Genomic DNA, 20039 nt, shown 5'->3' on the forward strand with positions numbered 1-20039 from the left:
CATGTAAATATTTGTGTGTGCGTGTATATGTATATGTATATGTATATGTATATGTATACGAGTGAGTTCTTTGCATGTGTGTGTGTGTGTGTGTGCATGTGTTTCCGTCTGTGAGTCTAAGGGCCTTTACAACCCTCATTACAGTGACTAGGACCGACGAGCTAGGGCCTGTCATGGCTCCTCGCTAGGCTGCGAGGCCAGACGGTTTGTGGTGTTTGGCTTTGGTTGGGAGGGTAGCTTGAAGGGGTTTCATGCGGAGAGAGGAAGTCTTTGGTATTGTAATTCAGTGTCAAAGACAAAGACGGAGACCATAACAAAGTCCCATGAGCTCTTTCATTCCCCAGAACTCCTGTCTGGCTCGGTTCTTTTTTTCCCTTTCTGGGACTAAGTACAGAGGAGCGACCGAACACGTCATGTAGATCCACATGACGTAAGAACGTTTCCTGCTTCCTTTGATTTTGTCCGCTGGTTTCCGACTTGGAAGCAAGGGAGAGTTAAAAAAAAAATAGCAATGTGCTTGTGTATAAAATAAAACCTCCTGAGATTTTTAAATGATCTATGTTTTTATTTAAAGTTAAACGTTTATTCTCACTATGTCGAAGTTTGGAGGATTTCCACGTTTGCTCTCCCTCCCATCCCCGGATGAGTCACATTTAAAATATGGATGAGAGAGAGAGAGAGAGAGAGAGAGAGAGATAGAGAGAGAGAGAGAGAGAGAGAGAGGTAAAACGACCACTGGACAGAAAAAACATCTCGCCACACATCACCTGACTTGCTCACGTGACCTAGCCATGCCTCGTCATCATGTGGTTGGCGTGTTACAAACAGCGTGGGATAGTCAGCGCTGTACTGATTTTAGTTTCTAGTGGTGTGTTGTCTGTGCTTCATTGTTCCCTGTGTGGTTTCCACAGAATAGAGTGGTGCTTTCTGGACCCCTGCAGACACTAACCAATAGTAGACAGGCTACCTCCGCTTTAATACCACAAACATCAGGGCACACAAAAGATTCCCTTTGCTGCACCTTCTCATGGAGTTAGAGGGTTAACAGTGATATAAAACGAACAGGGCACTCATTTGAAACAACAACCATACAACACAATTACCATGACAACAGCACAACAACACAACAACACAACGTCCATAACCTCAAGATACAACAACAATGCAACAACAACAAAACACAAAAGAACAACAAAAAAAGAACCAACTCAACAAAAATAAGACAAATCCGCAAGTCACAACAACAACAACACCACCAATAACAACCAACGTAACGACAATAACATCAAAACAACAACAAAAACGCAAAAGCCACAACAACGCTACAGCACCAACACAACTAAAACAACCGGCCTCCAGCCGTCGTGTTGCGGTCCATTCTGACGGCAGCGGCGGCGTGTCCAGGATGAGGGTCGGGTCCCGGACAGTCCCGGACAGCCTGGTTCATGGGAGCTGCACGATAGACAGAGACCGTTTGATGGACCAACCATGACCAAACTCAGAGGTCACAGAGTTTGATGGAGGGATGCGTGAATGCTTGCATCGTGAATGCTTGCTTAAGGGGAAGATTAAAAACCGTCATTGTTGGGTGACGACAAAGAAAAAGACTAAAAAGTCTCCCAACTAAAAAAGCTCCCCTGTGGCCAAGCCAAAACCGGCTGAAAGGAGCAGACAAAAGACTGGTGAAGAGGGTTTTATTGGCACAGGCCTTCCCACACCTCCACTCTATGAAGACTAACATTTGTCGATATACAGATGTATTATATAAAAAGACACTTCAAAAAGAGTAGCCCAGGGGCCAATGACCACTTTAATCCGCCACTGAGTGGGTGTTTGTGGAACATTGGCCAATTTAGAAACACAATATCGATTGACGTTTACTATGTAGTTGTTTAGAAGACTGCTTAAAACTCTTTTTAAATCATACTTGTAGTTTTGTCAAGTGACCAACCATTAAATCTTTTTAATGGTTTTAAAAATTGGGATTCACAATATTTGTGTAGATCTTGATGTGTGGTTCCCCATAGTGAAGAACCAGAACCACTGTAGCCATACTGGTGGAGAATATGGGTTCTGCCATTAGAACCCTGATTTATCGTTGAGTCTTAAGATATTTGTCTGATTGTTATCTTTTGCTGTCTGAGAGTCTGAGTGTCTTGAAAGAAACCCAAACATTTAGGTTTTCATCAGGAAGTTTGGAAAATCACATCACTAACATGTTTTCTTTTTTTATGTGCAGTAATTAAATTATTTAAGTAAAGACCGAAACAGAGAGACAGAGAGACAGAGCGACAGAGAGACAGAGTGACAGAGAGACAGAGACCGAGAAACAGAGAGACAGAGAGACAGAGAGAGAGAAAAAAAAAGAGGAAGAGGAAGGTTGATGTGTTTGCTTTGTTTTGTGAAGCCATTTTTCAGTGAGACGTTGCATTATTGCACAGAGATAGAGACAGAGAGAGACAGGGGAGGGGAGGGGATGGACAGAAATAGAGAGAGAGAAAGAGAGAGAGAGAGCAAGGGCACAGGTCCCCTTTCTAATTTGCCTTATATGTATGATGTGTCTGTATACACAAATACCATTTAAATATGGCAAGTCAAATATGTAAAAAAAAAAAAAGAGTCATTTATTATTGTCACAATCTCAAAAAGTCATCACAGTGCAGTCTCTTTAGCCCCTGGAGTGCAGGCCTATAGGGACTAATTCTTCCCCTGCAAGACTGAAATATTGTGTTGGTTTCACTCATCGCGTGGGCTACTCTCTGGTCTCCACACAATGTAAAACTCAGCAGTCATCCAACTTTAATTTCCACGTTGACCGAATCAGAATCAGAATCAGAATCATCATGTCATCATAGAATCATCATGACATCATATATCAAACTTTGAACTTTATGTCTGATGCAAGTTTATCTTTTCTCTACCTGACTGTTAAATGATTGCTCTTAAAGGTTACTTGGATTCACTTTCAGTATGGCTTTTAACGACAGTTCAACAGTTGTCTCATTTGAGTTGTCAATAAAACAAAGACTGCTTTCTCTTTTTTAAAAAGCTGCAATTAATTGCTGTGTTCTGAAGCTAATACTTTGCAATAAAGTCTTGGTTTGAAGGAAACCCACCAGTAGTGATCCTAAAACAGGTGGGGTAGGCAAATGTATATCTGCCTATATTTACATGAACCGAACAGGCTGTTAGAGGAACAACCTACTGGCTAGTCTCTGTTTACAGGACTTATTGCTACAATACCTGCATGTGGGAGGCCTGCTTCAGAAACACACCCTGCTCACTATTGTTCCTGGTTAATCTTAACCAGATCAACCAGGTTGTGATTAATGAACAAAAAACCCAAGGTCCCTTCTCAGGAATTTCAGGTGTACAACATTGGAGATGGGAGGGGAAAGGTCTATCACGCGCACACACACACACACACACATTGCACACCCACACAGACACCTGCCGCACACAGACACACACATGCAGATATACACACACACAATTAAATTAAAATAATAATGAGTTCAGTTTATTTCAAAATAAATTTTGAAATATTCTTTTATTTTTTCAATCTGACGTCACGGCAAGAGGTAAACATCCATATGAGGTTGTCTACTGCCCTCTAGTGACAAACTAACCCAATAGACGGTTTGTGTGTATAAAACTGGTTGTGCCAACTTCGATGCGGTACACATCATCCGATATGTAGGCATTTTGCCAATAACCTAAAACAGTAGATACTTAAATCATCCTTGAAAAAAATAATTACTAATTTTGAAAAACCTATTTGAAAAAAACATTGTGGAGATTATTACGTTGTAATTGGGTGAGAATAAACCGGCCAAGGACTATATTACTTTCTAATCGCATAGAATAATCTTGATCATTGGACTAATTTTCTAAAATGTCGTTTCTGATGAATAATATCCTTTGAACGTCGACGGCATGCTAGAATAAAGTAATAAAACAATCTGCTGCTGTTGCTATGCGCTGTGTCCAATCATGAGCGCTGCTCTCCTTCCCAAGTAGTGTGTGGGCTGGAAACACATGACATCACACATCCCCGTCCTTATCTCCAAAATAGTAGAGCGTACGATTTCGCAAATATAACAAACATCAGGCGAGCGACCGTAGTGACGTTTTCATCGGAATAGTTTCCGGTCTGAGCCAAATAACGTTTTGGGATTGGCGCCTTTTTCCACAGCAGCAGCTAGGAGGCTGGCGGGGTTTTTCACGCTCAGGAGGAGGAATGGCGAGAGGGGAGGCCGCGGCTGAGGAGTGGGAGAGAGATGGGGGCTTAGCAGAATAATAACATCCCGGGTCACGTATCGTACCTTGTTTTGTATTTTGCGCCGGTATCCGTCTCCCGTCATGGATCCAGAGAAAACGCTGACGTTCTGCCTTGGGTTGAAGGCCGAGGAGGTAACACGGTCCATGCATGTCTTGTCTTTGGGAACGCATGATGTCAACAGCTGGTCTATGGTTCCACTAGCAGCGTAACATGCTGCCCCAACTGGCCTGTTGTGTTGACAAACACCATTCAGACTCTTTCGCCTGTATTTATATGTCGTCTGTCATTTCTTTGATTGTGAGCAAAGCAACAATTTGGTAGCATAATTTGATCATTAATCGTAGGCCTATAGCTCAACATTTTCGAGACCGCAACATTTCAATGCACTGCAGCAATCGTCTCGCAGCCAGCGTGAAAGTGAGCCAATTAGTGGCGCGCCTTCCAAGTATTTTGGCTTTCTACTGTCTCTACTATGTCGAGGCGTTGTGTAATGACTGCACTTTAATGAAAGTTACCCCCCCCCTCCCCCTCCCCCTCCCCCTCCCCCACTCCGTGAGGACAAATGTCCGTAATGCGCCAGGAAATCTACACACACATTTACGCAGACCACAACACATTTAATAAATTCTGAAGTCACTGATGAAGATTGTATAACCATAAGACAAGTGGACTACCGCTCCATGTAAGGATGGAGTTATACCTTGAGAAGGAAAATATATTACCTATCACAAGTGGACACTGAAAACGAACAAATGTCGTGAGGAACCATCGCAATTATGGAATATTATTTTTACTTTTAATGTAAACTTTGGTTTACCCGTGGAAAGGCTTGTGATCCTGATGTCCTGATGAATTGAAAACGCGAAAGGCCTGCAAGGTTGCGGCGGATAGCTGACCCCTAGGTTTGAACTCGCCTGGTGTGTTGCCAATATCAGTATCGGTTTGACTTTGAAACAGTACAGAATTGCGTTATTATGAAATATACAACAATATTAAACACACTGCGTAAAGGCAGTGGGTCTTTTCCACTAGTGTGAGAATAAATGTTAAAGATTTAGCTTTTTAACTGCAAGTGAATTACACATTTGACAAGGGGAAATTCTGAGATGTATAAAATATGATGACTTATTATTATACCAGATACCCTATACCAGAATAAGGAACCTGCTCTTTGAATTTCTATCACTTGTTCCTCTGTCTTCAGTTTTAAGGTAAATTATCCTTCTCTTTCAGAAAAATGCCCCAAAAAGGGTTATTGTTGTTTTTTCTAACTATCATTTTGACATTCCAATCAGGGCCCCTGACTTACCACTCATCTCCTTGAAGAGTAGTGCAGAAGACGGTAGCGCCCTAATCAGTCACAGGGAGCCTGGAACAGGCCCATAACGCACCCATTAAGGCGTCCACTTGTTGCAATCAGTGGTACTGTAGCCGCTGATGAAGAGCACTCCTCTCCCATGCTAATGTTTTTCTTAGCTCCTGCTTTGGAACAAAAACAACCATTTTGTGTGATGTCTACTTTACTCTGAGGCAAACATCTCAGCTGGATAAAAACCTACACTACAAAAACAGCTGGGATAAAGAAACAAACCGACCTTTATCTGACCTCTGGGTAACTATTGGACAGAAAATGTCCAATAGAAGCTTGGTTGGTTTGACTTAGTTAGTTAAGTTTGTTTTTTAGTTAGTTAAATAGTTATTTACTGTATCATTGCCTTGCTACTTTTATATTTTAATATAAAAGTATTTAATATAAATATCAAAATATAGGTATAACATATATCATTATTATTATGTTATTGTTGTGTAATTGATCATTTATAAAAAACTAAAACTCAAACTTTTTTTACCGCTCAAAATCATACTATGCATGTTTTTCAAATCATACCACCCCACACAAATGTACCACCCCACACATATGCCTGACAAAATAATTTTTTTCAAGCTCCTTTTCATGAACACATACTGTACTAACATCCCTTGTGCTAAAGAGAGGGGCTGTTGATAAAAACAGCCATTTATTATTCTTTAATTAACTAGCCAACTATTATAAATGATGAATAGTCCATTTTACTTTCTGTCCTTTAATAGTATCAGCTCAACATTATGTCTCAATAAAAAATAACTTAGCCTTTAAAGGTGTCTACCATACTGTCAAGCTGCAATCAAAGATAAATGTCCATGAGGGTCAGCCTTAAACTTGCATAAAAGTCGCATACCTAGAATGAAAATGATAATGTTGTGCACTGTGAAGATCAACATTGTGCACTCGAAAACCCAAGCAAATGCGATCACTCGAAATCCCAAGCAAATATGCTCGCTTGAAAAAGAAAAGTCCAGTCCGATCCCTCGAAATTCCCAGCCAGTTGGATTGCTTGAAAACTGGAGCCAGTCCGATCACTCGAAAACCGAAGCCAGTCCGATCACTCGAAAACCGGAGCCAGTTCGATGGCTCTATGTACATGTACAATGGTAGCTTATACATTTCATTCATCAATGATTGGGATTTCTTTAGGAGTTCTACACACATTGATGTTGCATCTTTTTGACAGATAATTTTATCCCAAACTACAATTTAAGTTACAAAAAGTTTTGAAACAATTTAAGTTTCAAAAAACCACACTTTTTGTGTGGGCTGTAGGCATTGGGACTGCAGACCGTGTGAGTCTGTAATAGGTCTGCATGATTATAACAATTATAATTGCGATTATTCTATCTGGTAATATATTCTTATTAGGGTCCGGGCAGCTAAGCTGCCGGGAACCTATTGTATTCCTAGGAATTCTTTCTTCTTCTTCTTCTTCTTCTTCTTCTTCTTCTTCTTCTTCTTCCAAGGAAGTCATACTTCCCATGGGTGAAAACTCACCAAACTTTGCACAAAGGTCCAGTCCCATGCCAGATTCACTCAACTCCAAGGACATCTGCCCCCCCCTCCTAGGGGGGGCACAATAAGCGTTTAAATTTAAAAACTTAAAAAATTCCTACCAAACCAACGGTAGATGCTACAGTGTTGAAACTTCACCACAATGTAGCCTCAATACTGCTGAAACTTTAGTCCACTTAAACTCATTACAAATTATGAAGTCCATCACTCTGTTTTTTTCAATAACTGTAAAACTTTTAAAATGTATCTCCTCCCACAATTTTTGCTCAATTGTCACCAAACTTGGTACAGAGCATCTCCAGACCGTCCTCAACAAAACTTGTTTCTCGGATTTCTGATTAAGCAAAAATTGATCCTACAGTGCATGAAAACGTATGACTGTAAACAGTACTGTAAACGTATACCATCAAATTCTTGATAAATACATTTTCAATCTTCCTGAAAAAAATTGAGAATATTCTGGAGTCATGGTTGATGAAGTTTGGCAAATATCAGAATTTTATCTCAAAAACTGAATTTTTGAGAACATTTTGAATTCTGCTCAACACATTGAAGGAGCCAATGTGAGAGTGGAATTTTTAAACATCATATTTTCTCTTATGAAGCAAAACACTTCATTAAAAACAAATCACCAACATTTCCATGCTGTCAAGATGCAATTTATGTATTATCAGATTTTTGTTTAGATGACTGAATTTCTGAAATTTTGACTGCACGACAGTGAATGGCTTACTCAATTTGTGAAGCCACTGTTGAAATGCCACTTGCCAATTAGCCAATTAGCTCAGTGCGATAGACAATGGTCTTTGGTTCCAGAGGTTGTGGGTTCAATCCTCAACTGGTGCAAATTGAACATTATAAGGTCAACTGTCCTGTCTTCCTATTCTCCTGTTTGTTGCTCAGAATTTGCCAAAATTAGCCCGGACCCGACCCATTGCTGCGCAGCAGCTATAATTTTTGATTATTCATTGCATTTAACAGATAACGGTGTATAAAATCAGACTTAAGATATATTTTTTAATTTTGGTCATAATTTATTTAGTTTTTTGATTGCAAGCTGAATTGTGCAGGTTTGCGCAATTAATTTCATATTTATTCAAATCACCAAAGCATTTAACTAATTGGGAAAGCTTGCAATCAAAAAATATAAATTGTGATTCAAATTAAAATAATATATCATAAGTTTGATTTACACGTTATATTAAAATGAAATAACAAACCTTAGTGTGTTTGCATGCTTATTTGTGTGTGTGTGTGTGTGTGTGTCTGTCTGTCTGTCTGTCTGTCTGTGTATAAATGTTCACCCTTGTCCATGCCTGGGTACATGTACACGTGTTTTGTGTTATCTTGGGTTCAACACCCGGTCAACACAACCAGCGGTTACAGCTAACAAAGCGTTGAGGTTTCCCTCGATGCAGACTCAGTGTAACACACACAGAGCAAGCACCCGTGGCTCCTACACTCACATTGTGTGGGACAGGGGCCCCTGCTCCAATAGCACAGAGAGGAGCATTTTCCCTTTCTCTCTTTCTCTCTTTCTTTCTTTCTCTCTCTCTCTCTCGGCCTCTCTCTCTCATTCGCGTGCAGTGAAACACGCGGGCGTGACGGCTGGTTGAAGTCGGAGGTGAGGCGGACGACAATGAGGCACTTGTGCTCGGCACTACTGAAGCCAAATGAAAGTCCCTGCATGGGAATCATGTAGGCTCCATAACTCAGCCTTTATCAGCCACATCCTCGCCTCCCTCCTCTTCTCTTTATTCTTGTTCTTCTACTCCTCCTTTATCCCCTCTCTCCCTTCCCCTTCAAAGGACAGCTCTGCCTCCTCGGAAGCTCAGAATATCGTCTTCTGGTTAAAACAATAGGCCATTCGATAGACTAGTATGCGTCTTTATACGTCTAACGTGTTGATCTTGTGCTCTTTCAGACACACCGTTGTCAATTAAGCATATCTCGGCTGCCATTCTTATTATCGTTACCTTCCATTTCTGCGGGCCCTCCCATCTTGTTCCATTGAATCACTCTACCCTCGCTCTCTTTACCTCTCTCTCTACCTGTCTTTACCTCTCTTTACCTCTCTCTCTATCTACCTCTCTCAATCACTTGCACACACTCGATCTGTGCCCTTAACCCCTTGACATTTCTCTCCATTTTGAAATGTCAGCCATATAAACGGCAGCTTTTCCCTGCGTGTGTGTGTGCTTTGTGTTCCCCAGATGACCATGTCCCTGCAGGGCTTGGATGGCACTGAGTCTTCCACGGTACGGCGCACCGCTCGCAGCCTGCACCGCCTGCACCGCCACTACAGGCTTGATTAGGGACGTTTTACATGCAATGCAGTTTACAAAACAATACAATTACAATAAACGACAATAGCTTCTCTTATTATGTTATTTTAGGTGACCATTTCTGACCAGTGTCAGGTTCAACTTTTTTTATTTAATTAAAGAATAGAGGCGCAATCTTAGTAAATATAAACATCCCATTTATTCATAATTGACCTATCATATATCCAGATTGAAGATATATAATCAATGCAACAAAACAAAACCAAACAAAATACACTTTTGCAAACATTTACAGCCCTTACAAAGACAAACCATCTTTTTTCCACAATTTCTTTTCTCTACTCTATAACTCAACAAATATTATAATAGCCAGATATTTTAATACCGTCATTAACCCTACAATCGACCGGTCCATAACTAATCCGTAACTTAATGAACTGGCACTCCACCAAAGTAATAAAACTATACATGATTGATTGTGAACTTGGCGATAGTTGGAGAATGAAAAACCCATCATCCAGAGAATATTCATATTTCTCCTCTCGCCATGGATCCTCCTACAGAATTGACTCTTTTCTTAAAAGCAACTCAACTTCCCAATACATCCAAGACAACAAAATTCAGCCAATCACAATAAGTGACCATGCTCCCGTTTCCCTCTCATTAAACATCCAACTGCATGTTAGATCTCCAACCAGATGGCTTTGATACATCTTTATTAGAAGATCCAGACTTCATTTCACTGATAAAAAAGGAGTGGGAACTGTTCCAGGAAATGAACGACTCTCCAGAAATCTCGCCATCATTTGAATGGGAAACAGGTAAAGCTGTAACAAGAGAAACAATAATATATTCATCGCACAAGAAAAAGCTGCAACAAAAAGAACAAATTACTTTAGAAGAGAAAATTAAACACTTAACATTACCCTTACCCAATATTCCAACAACCCAAACGTTGTTACATAAATGCTCTGTTATCATTTCATGTTCTAAATAAATAAATGAATAATGTATTTAATGTAAAGCTCAAAAGGTTCAATCTGATTCTCTGTCAAGCACGTCCGTGAGAGTTGCCCTTAACCCCTTGACATTTCTCTCCATTTTGAAATGTCAGCCATATAAACGGCAGCTTTTCCCTGCGTGTGTGTGTGCTTTGTGTTCCCCAGATGACCATGTCCCTGCAGGGCTTGGATGGCACTGAGTCTTCCACGGTACGGCGCACCGCTCACAGCCTGCACCGCCTGCACCGCCACTACAGGCTTGATTAGGGATGTTTTACATGCAATGCAGTTTACAAAACAATACAATACAATAAACGACAATAGCTTCTCTTATTATGTTATTTTAGGTGACCATTTCTGACCAACGTCAGGTTCAACTTTTTTAAATTAATTAAAGAATAGAGCCGCAAACAAAGAGGCGTCGCAATCTTAGTTGATAAAAACATCCCATTTATTCATAATTCACCTATCATAGATCCAGATGGAAGTTATGTAATCATCTCCATCATCTCCACTCTTTTACAGAGTAACCATGGAAATTAAGACCTCCTCCACTATACCCACACATATGAACACTGCCATAATCACCCTAATATTAAAACCCAATAAAGACCCTACCCACCCTTCAAGCTATCGATCCCTCTCACTAATTAACACAGACCTGAAAATCATTACAAAGGCAATAGCAACAAGAATAGAAACAGTCACCCCATTGCTAATCCCACTCCGACCAGACTGGCTTTATCAAAAATAGACACGCTTCAGATAACATCCGCAAACTCTTCAACTTAATAAATATATCACAACAGAAACAAGACAAAACCATAGTTATATCATTAGATGCAGAAAAAAGCACAAAGTAAATTGGACCTTTTTATTTAACACCCTGCACAAATTTGGTTTTGGGGAGTCGTTCATCCACTGGAAAAAAAACACTACACTTCACCTAGAGCCACAATAGTCACAAATGGGATCACCTCACCAAGCTTCACCAAGGAACCAGGCAAGGATGCCCACTCTCCCCATCATTATTTGCAATCTATATTGAACCATTGGCTGCAGCAATATGACAAAACAATAAAATTAAGGCATTATGAATGATAACTCAGAACACAAACTTAGTCTTTATGCCAATGATTTATTATTATACTTCCGAAACCCTTCCACGTCACAAAACAAATTCTCCTCAATCTCTCACTATACAATAAACTGGAAAAAATAAACCATCTTATCCTTATCTGAAGACCGATGGGATGCCACTCAAGATATCACTCCCCCACTTAACACTGGCAATATAAAATATATAGGTATCATTATTTTCTCCAGGCTGTCAGAGTTATTTTCCCTCAATTACTCCCCTCTAATAAAAAACATAGATGATAGATAGATAGATGATTTCAAATGTTGGACCAAATTACCACTCACTCTCATTGGACGTATTGCAACAGTTAAAATTAGAACTTTAAACCAGATTAATTATCTCTTTTCAATACTCCCCATCACTCCCACTAACAAATGGTTTCAAACACTGGACACACTAACAACTCAATTTTATTGGAAAAACAAAAAACCCAGGATCTCACATTCTACATTACAAAACGGAAAGTCGCAAGGCCGCCTCGAAGCACCAACATTTCTCCACTATTTCCTGTCAAATCAACTGCAATACCTATATAAATGGACTCAAAAGGACAATTACAATAACTCATGGATAGAATTAGAACAACAATTATTTAAAATCACATCTCTTGCAGACCTTCCGTTCATACCTCAATCAATCCAAAGACTGGACTTATACAAGAATATCACAATTTCCTCAACTCTAACAGCCTGGTGGAAAACAAAAAAATCAGGAAATTACAACTAGTACCATGCAGATACACCCCAATTGGCACAATCCGGACTTCCTGCAGCACAACACCCCTATATACTTTACATCATGGCAAAAAAAGGGAATCACCCACCTCCATCATATATTCCAAAGAACCAATATCATTTAACACACTAATCCAGAAGTGCAGGGTTGGACCAATTCCTTCACTATCAACAACTAAAATCCATAATCAAATCTAAAATTAATGTAACCAACAATACACTTCTGCCTTCAGGGTTAATAAATGAAATTATTAAAATTACCAACTGAAAAAAAATGAACTCAAAACTTAATAAACTCATAAACTCTATCCATGTCAGATACTTGCATAACACTCCCAAACATAAAATGGGAAAGGGACTTGGATCTTCCTCACAACCCCGACTTCTGGACACAGATCAATCAAAACATTTTCTCAATGACCACTAACACAAAGTTGCAGCTTATACAATATAAAACCATTCACAGAACACACTTCACAAGAGAGAATGCACAAAATGAGATTAATCAATACAGATATTTGATTTATTTGCATGTCACTCGGGACTGTCAACCAGTGTATTCACTTTGGAGGGCAGTCACAAAAAACTTTCATCTATCTTGGGCTGCAGCATCCCACTTTCCCCAAAGCTGTGCTTGCTCGGAGATCTATCTCAAGTAACCATTCCAATCAAATATAACAACCCATTACTCATTTCTCTAGCTACCGCCAATAAAATAATCTTTCTAAACTGGAAATCTAAAACATCTTGCCATATCATCCACTGGATCAACTTAATCATAGATTACATCAGCCTTTAATGAAACCTGGAATATATTTACAATCCATTTAAACCCCATACAGAATCAAATGTAAGCTAAAGCCACGTACACAACTACATAACCACACACCCAACCACGAATAACGTCTACAATACAAAAATACATATCAACCCAGTAATATTCCCTTTCCCTTTCTCTCTCCTTTCGCCACTAACACAATAACAAGATAAGATAACCTAATTTATCTATGATTACGACCCTGCAGCTACCACTTTACACATACACATAGGCACACATTATCAACACTCATGCATAACATGTTCTACCAACCCCTCAAAACTCAAACCATGACCACCTAATGTGAATCACAGATCATTCTACCCAATCACTAAAAATACGTCCCTGTGTTTGTCAACTGTCCTGTCCAGTTCCGTCTTGTCAGTTCTGATATTGTCCCGTCTTACTTCCCTCTGTTGTCTGTCTGTCACCGTGGTGTTAATGTGTTATGTGTTACACTCTGTACGTGGTGCTATACATAATCTCCCCTCCCCTTATATGGATCCAGGATCACACTAAAACAGGGTGAATGGTTACAGTAGGACAACAGTTAATGCACTGAATGTAAATCTAAATATGAATGTAACATATTGTGTTTATTATTAGAAATGTATTGCTTAATTAAAAATAAAATTGTCCTCCGAAGAGGGGAGTGGTGGTGGGCCAAAAAAAAAAAATTTTTCAATAAAACAGAGTGTAATGGTAAGGATTCATGTCATTTCATTGGGTTACTTCCATACTTCAAGCTATTCTTGCAAGGGCATGGATATATTGTAATGTCGCATTTCTTTCGCTAGGTGGTGACATTTCACGGGAATTCTGGCAACCAACCCGTAGTCAGTCCTAAATACTGTCCCGGGGTGAACAACAAGCCCGGCTACCTCTGTGAAACGGGCCATTGCTGCGGAGAGACCGGCTGCTGCACCTACTATTATGAACTGTGGTGTAGGTCACATTTAAATGCACTTCAATTACCAAGTGACATTTTATTAACTAAGCTCCTAAGCACAAATAGCTGAAACGTTTTTGTTTGTTTTAATGCTTATAGTTGAATTTTGAATTTTTAGAGATTTAGATCAAATGAGCATTTGCCAAGGATATCAAACCACCTATCAAACCACCATATGGTTGATGTACTTTTCATCCTGCAAGAGATATATATATATATATATATATATTAAAAAAAAAACGAAAAACTATGCTACCGTTAACAGCAGAGAGTTTGGGAGCAGGCAGAAGCTAAGCTCTGTTTTCTGCCGGCTACTGCAGGGTTCTGGCTGCTGTCGACCGTGGTGATCCTGTTCAGCTGTTTCTGTGCATACCGCCACCGCTGGGCCAAGCTGAGGCTCCAGCACCAGCAGAGACAGAGAGAAATCAACCTGATCGCCTACAACGGCGCCTGCAACTACCCCACCTCCATGCTGGACCTAAGTATGAACCTTCCACTCACCATCACTGTAGTCAGAGGGATTTGTGATTGTCGTCAGCGGACAGTAGACAAGTCCACGGTTTTAAAGCCAACCTTAAAGCTGGTTAAGAGCTGTTTTAAATGTTTCTTATCAGCTAAGTATTAGAGAAAGTCCTGGTTAGTAGCTTTTTGACAAAAAAGCTTCTGCTCAATGACAAAAGCAGCAGAAAGTAAACAAATAGCTAAATAATCAAGAGCTGGCCAAAGCTGGTAACCTCTGTATATAAGGGGTTTAGTGGAACCCACTTCAACGGATATTTGTTTTTGACCTGACAAATCCCCTGCCGTAGGCTTCCTGGCTTCCTTCAAACTTCCGTCCTACGAGGAGGTGGCAGCTCAGCCCTGCACCCCTCCTCCCCCCTACAGCTCCGTCTTTGCCCTGCGAGGAGGAGGAGGAGGAGGAGGAGGCGGCGGGAGAGGAGGAGGCCCAAGCTCCTCCTACACCCACGACCACCACCACCACCACCCTCACCCCCCCTGCCCTCCATACCCCTACCCCGGCCCCTACCCTCCTACCCACGGCCCTTACCCCCTCAGCCAGGGGCCGTACCCGCCCAGCCAGGCCCCCAGCCACACCCCCTACGCCCCCAGCCACGGCCGCACCCCCGCCAGGAGCGCCATGACCTCCTCCCAGAGCTCCGATAACTACACCAGCTGCTCCTGCGAGTCCTGCTCCATCACCTCCCCTTCCAGCACCTCCTTCTCCGTGCAGGTGACGGACGAGACCTACGACAGCAGCCGCGGCTCCACTCCCGGGGACGGCGCCGATCGGGCCGTCACCGTGGCGTCGACCACCAGGCCCGGGCGTTCTGCGCCTCTCCCGCCCGACCCGTTCCCCGGCGCGGGCCCTGATCCCGGGGGGGCGCCCCGCGGCGGAATGCAGCCCTCGTCCGCCGCCGCCGCGAACGGCGCCGGGCGCTCGTTTCCCGTGCTTTCCCTGAACCCCCCTCGCCCGCCCCACCCCCCGCGCATCCCCCTCTCCCCCCTCATCCTCTCCCCCCCACTGGCCCCCCCACCCCCCTTCTCCTCCTCCTCCTCCTCCTCGCCGGCCCCCTCCTCCGTGTCTCCTCCGGTCCGCCCGCTGGTCGTGTCCGACCCGCTGGGGGCGCTGTTCCAGACGGGGGGCTCCTCCCCTAGCCTCCCCCCGCCGCCCTTGCCCTTCCCCAAACATGCCCTCTTCTCCTCCAGTGTGGCGTTCTTTGATCACCAGCGCTGCGACCCGGAGCGCAAACAGGAAGTGGCCTCGCAGAGGGGGAAGGAGGAAGAGCAACGCAGAGGAGGAGGAGGAGAGGAAGATGATCTAGATGAGGATGAGGATGAGGATGAAGATGACGAAGACCACTTCCGCCACCGCAGGCTGACGGGCGACTCGGGTATTGAGGTGTGCCGCTGCCACATCAAGCGGACGGAGGAGGAGGATCCCACGGTGGAGAAGGGTGGAGGCAGTAACCGGGGGAAACGAGGAGGAGGAGGAGGAGGAGGGGGTCCATTGGGAGACGGGGAGGGGGCAGAGGAGGTCCTGCACGACAGCGTAGACTGTTCCCTCCGTGCTCAGGCGGCGGCGGTGGCGGCAGGGGGGCGCCAGTACCAGCGAACGGAGACAACCACGTCCTCTGGTCTGCCCCCCAAGGCGGGCAAGGCCACCGTCACCGTGGAAACGTCATGAGCTGGTGGTCTGGTGACAGGATTCGTCCGAGGAAGAATTGAGGTACCGCAAAATCCCAACGACAGTCGGGGCGGTTTACCGCGGGGCCCAGCAGCACCTTCTGCTGTTCAGGAACAGCGGGTCAAAGGATTGGCTAATAGGTGCCCAGCCTGCAACAATTGCTTGAATTAAAAAGGCTGAATTAGAGGGTGTTAGCATGTTGCTAACGATGACTGGAGATGGTAATATGGAAGTGGGTTTTATTTACTGGGGTTGTTTTTTTTTTGAAAGTTAGACTTTTCTTTCCCACACAGACCGGACTCTAAGGAAATGGCTTCACTTTTTATATCCGTTTTCTCCATGTTGTATCTTCAATTCACTGCAAGTAAGGAAAACAGCGTATACACACACATACAACACGTATACAGACTCACACATACACCCACACACTCTACACACATACGTACATTTTCTTTTATGGTTTACTTTCCTAACTTCTCTGTCTTTGAATCCAGCTGAGCATGTGACTGCCCAGTCACACGCAGATTCATTGACTTTATTAATCCTCGCAGTTTGAACCCCATTGCTATTGAACAGTCGGTTTATTGTATTATAATGAGGCTAGATGGACTGTTTATAAACAAAAAAAAACTTTCTCTGAAACATATAGATAGAGATTACCCATGATCTGTTGAGGATGAAGGGAAGACTGTTATTGTGTACTTATGAATTGTACAACAGAAATACTTTCTAGATTTATTGCATTGGTTGCATTGACTGTTGACCACATTGAGGGTTCCAATATTTTTTAAATGTACTTATTAATTTTATAAATCACTGCCAAATTGTGCAGTTCCATAACGTGTTTTCATGGTGATTAGAGACGTAATTTATTGGTTCTGTGAATTATGGCATTAATAAGCATTTTGCCTTTAACAAATATTTAGTTTACTATCGCCCATCTACAACTTTTGGTTTGGTTTTGACACTACGCTATCAGGTTCAGCTTTAGGTTGCTTTTCTTTTTTATTTCAGAGGCAATAATGAAAGCACTAATGGGAGAGAAACAACGATTTTACATATTTAAAGTACATGTCTTTAGCACACTGTGTCTTTCCTCCCTCATTCAAGATGGCCGAACTGAAAAGAAAGACTCAAAACAAAACTAAATATCTACTTGGGTGACAGAGCTTTATAATTGAACTACAATCCCTCTTCGTTTTGACTGTTATTCAAACGTATTGTGTCACTGTTACCTTTGTAATAGCTTAGTTAGGGGAACTTCAACCTAGTCTCAACTCTTTAAGAGCGCCTCCCCCTCCACCCTAATGATGGACTGTTTTTATGAGGCAGGAACTGTTTATAAAGCGGGCGTTCTTAGCGCGGCTTTCACCCACATATACCACATGAATGTATATGCATTTGCAATGACAAGAAGAGAGACTGTTTACGATCACAAACTTGTTTGGCATGTGAAATCTTCACAGAGGATACTCGGAAAGCAATCCTGACTGTGTTTATTGTGATCTTTTTCGTAGGAATATGTTACACGCAAGACAAAGTGGTCTGATCTATCATGTACTTGTGGTCATGCTCTTAACATATGAAACATGATTGATATATTTTTTGGTTTTAGTTCTTAGCTGACTGATTTCCATAGCTAAAACGTGCAGACAATTATATTGTAAAAAGAAAAAGAAAAAAGAAGAGAGCATTTGTGTTACAATATTTAACGTGGCTCCTTGAAAACACACATACATTCAGTGTCTCACTTTTGCTGGAGAACATTTTTTATTTGTGATTTCTTTGAGTTGGTTTGAAAGTATGCCGAGGCCATATTAAGGAATCACAATTTGCCTGGAGCTTACCTCTCACCTTCCTATCGTTAGTTTCCACAGCACCTGGGTTTTTCTTTATTCTCCAAAATATATAGTTTAAGGATGACTCGAGGGCCGGCTGTGAAAATGTGTCCTGACGGAAGAGGCAGATAATTAAGAGACAGTGATGTCCCAATCAAGGTGAATATAGCCTGCAACGTACAGGCTAATATTCTCATTTCCACTGCTTCTTCACTACTGTACATTTTTGTATAAAAGAAATAGATAAATATCAAGTATAACAACAATCCCTTTTTGTCATTGGGTTGGGCTTTTAAAAGAATATTGTCTCTTGCAGTATGTATATCGTGCCTATAAGATAATATATTTTGCATTAGACATCATGTCATCAGTGTGCTGCTATGTATGTGTCTCCCGTTTGGCTGTATGTACTGGTATACCAAAAATTTACTTTTCTTTTCTATCAACACTTAAGCAGTCTCTTTATAAAATATTCTCAGTACAAAGTACACACACGAGACTTGCAGAACTAGTATTTAGCAATAGAATAGTAATCACACCTTTTTCCCTTGTTCAAGTGAGCATTTGACAAAAAGAAAAGGACTTGTGAAAGTTGTGAAAATAAGTTTACCTCGTAATGCTGCCCTGTATTTGGCAAAGGGCATGGCTCATTGATTGTATGTGGCTCTTTATTTGGCATGAACAACGGCTCATTGTTCTATGATTAGGTGGAACAGACTTTATCTGTGCCCGCTCTGATACTGAGTTTGCCCAGTAAGACACTTGAGCCAAAGTAGTTAGTTCTCTCTTGCCTTTTCTAAGTGTGTGTGTGTGTGTGTGTGTGTGTGTGTGTGTGTGTGTGAGATCTCCCCTTTCATTACTACCGACAGGCCAAGGCCCAATGTAAGACTGTTACCTCGCTAAGAAATGACTGCAAAGGACTGTTGACTCAACTTTTTTCCAGATCGTATCTATTCTATATTTGTACTATCTCATTTTAAAACGGTAAAACATAAAACAGTTTATTTAGGCAAAGAAGATAAAACCCCTGTTATGACAGGATGTCATACTTTTTATTTATTTTTCCATGTAGAAATTAACATTTCTGTTAGCTTACATGAATTGCAAGTGAGCAGTAGACTCTTAAGCAGCATCTTACGTGGTTGTAGGTGGAATAGTTCAAAGTAATATTAGCGAACATGTGGTGTACATTGAGGGTATCCTATTGTGCAATTATGACTTCTGCTCTTATCCGTGTAGCATACATGTATAAGAGGAAAGAAATTGGTGGTGTGAAATTAAAAACCATTGCAGCTTATTATGAGGCCAAAGGTGATTATTGTTGGTGTTAGTTAACATGATAATATTTATCAGCGTTGATATCTAAACCTAGGCCTTTTTCAATAGTATGTCAGAACAGAAGAAAAATATCCAATTGTACATTTGTTTACCTGTTGTGTATTGTACTGAAAATCCTGATGCATATTCTACTGTAAATGCTCACAGATAAATACATTCACTTTATTGGTGCCTAGTTGCTTGCACCCATCATGTCTTTTTTGATATAGCTGTCTTGTAACGGTTGATTTGGCATCTTTAATGTATATTTTCTTGATTTTGGGTTATCCACTGTATTACATAAACATTTGCATCTCTTTATTCAACCGAGACTTTGGATCCTGTGTCAAAAATAAAAGGTACCTCGTGCTATCCATTTAATGAATAATTATTTTTAACAATAATGGGAAACGGTGGATGTGAGAAAGCATTACACCGTAGTGTTATGTTGATCATATCCAGTCAGTGCGCACGTCGTCCTTTCTGTTCTGTTGGGCCGATCGGACAAGATTGATGTAGGGGGCGGGAACAACACAGCTCAATAACACGTTTGGCAGTTTGTTGGTCTACCTTCCATGGTCAACTTAATATGTACTGTAAATGGTC

General features: G+C 41.5%; 1 protein-coding gene across 2 annotated transcripts; it reads left to right on the forward strand.

The window, feature by feature from the left end:
- Positions 1 to 4223: 4223 nt before the first annotated feature.
- LOC311340974 (uncharacterized protein) lies at positions 4224 to 19786 on the forward strand. 2 transcript variants are annotated; one of them, XM_084465889.1, is made up of 6 exons: positions 4224 to 4413; positions 9380 to 9424; positions 10618 to 10662; positions 13942 to 14089; positions 14414 to 14575; positions 14903 to 19786. In XM_084465889.1, exons 1-6 carry the CDS (start codon positions 4363 to 4365, stop codon positions 16276 to 16278), a joined length of 1827 nt encoding a protein of 608 aa, XP_084322015.1. In that variant the 5' UTR covers positions 4224 to 4362; the 3' UTR covers positions 16279 to 19786. The 2 variants fall into 2 exon arrangements, with proteins under 2 accessions (XP_084322015.1, XP_084322016.1); XM_084465890.1 differs by lacking the exon at positions 9380 to 9424.
- The last annotated feature ends 253 nt before the right edge of the window (positions 19787 to 20039 follow it).

The sequence above is a fragment of the Micromesistius poutassou genome, assembly GCF_964030765.1.
Source record: "Micromesistius poutassou genome assembly, chromosome: 3".
NCBI classification, from domain to species: domain Eukaryota; kingdom Metazoa; phylum Chordata; class Actinopteri; order Gadiformes; family Gadidae; genus Micromesistius; species Micromesistius poutassou.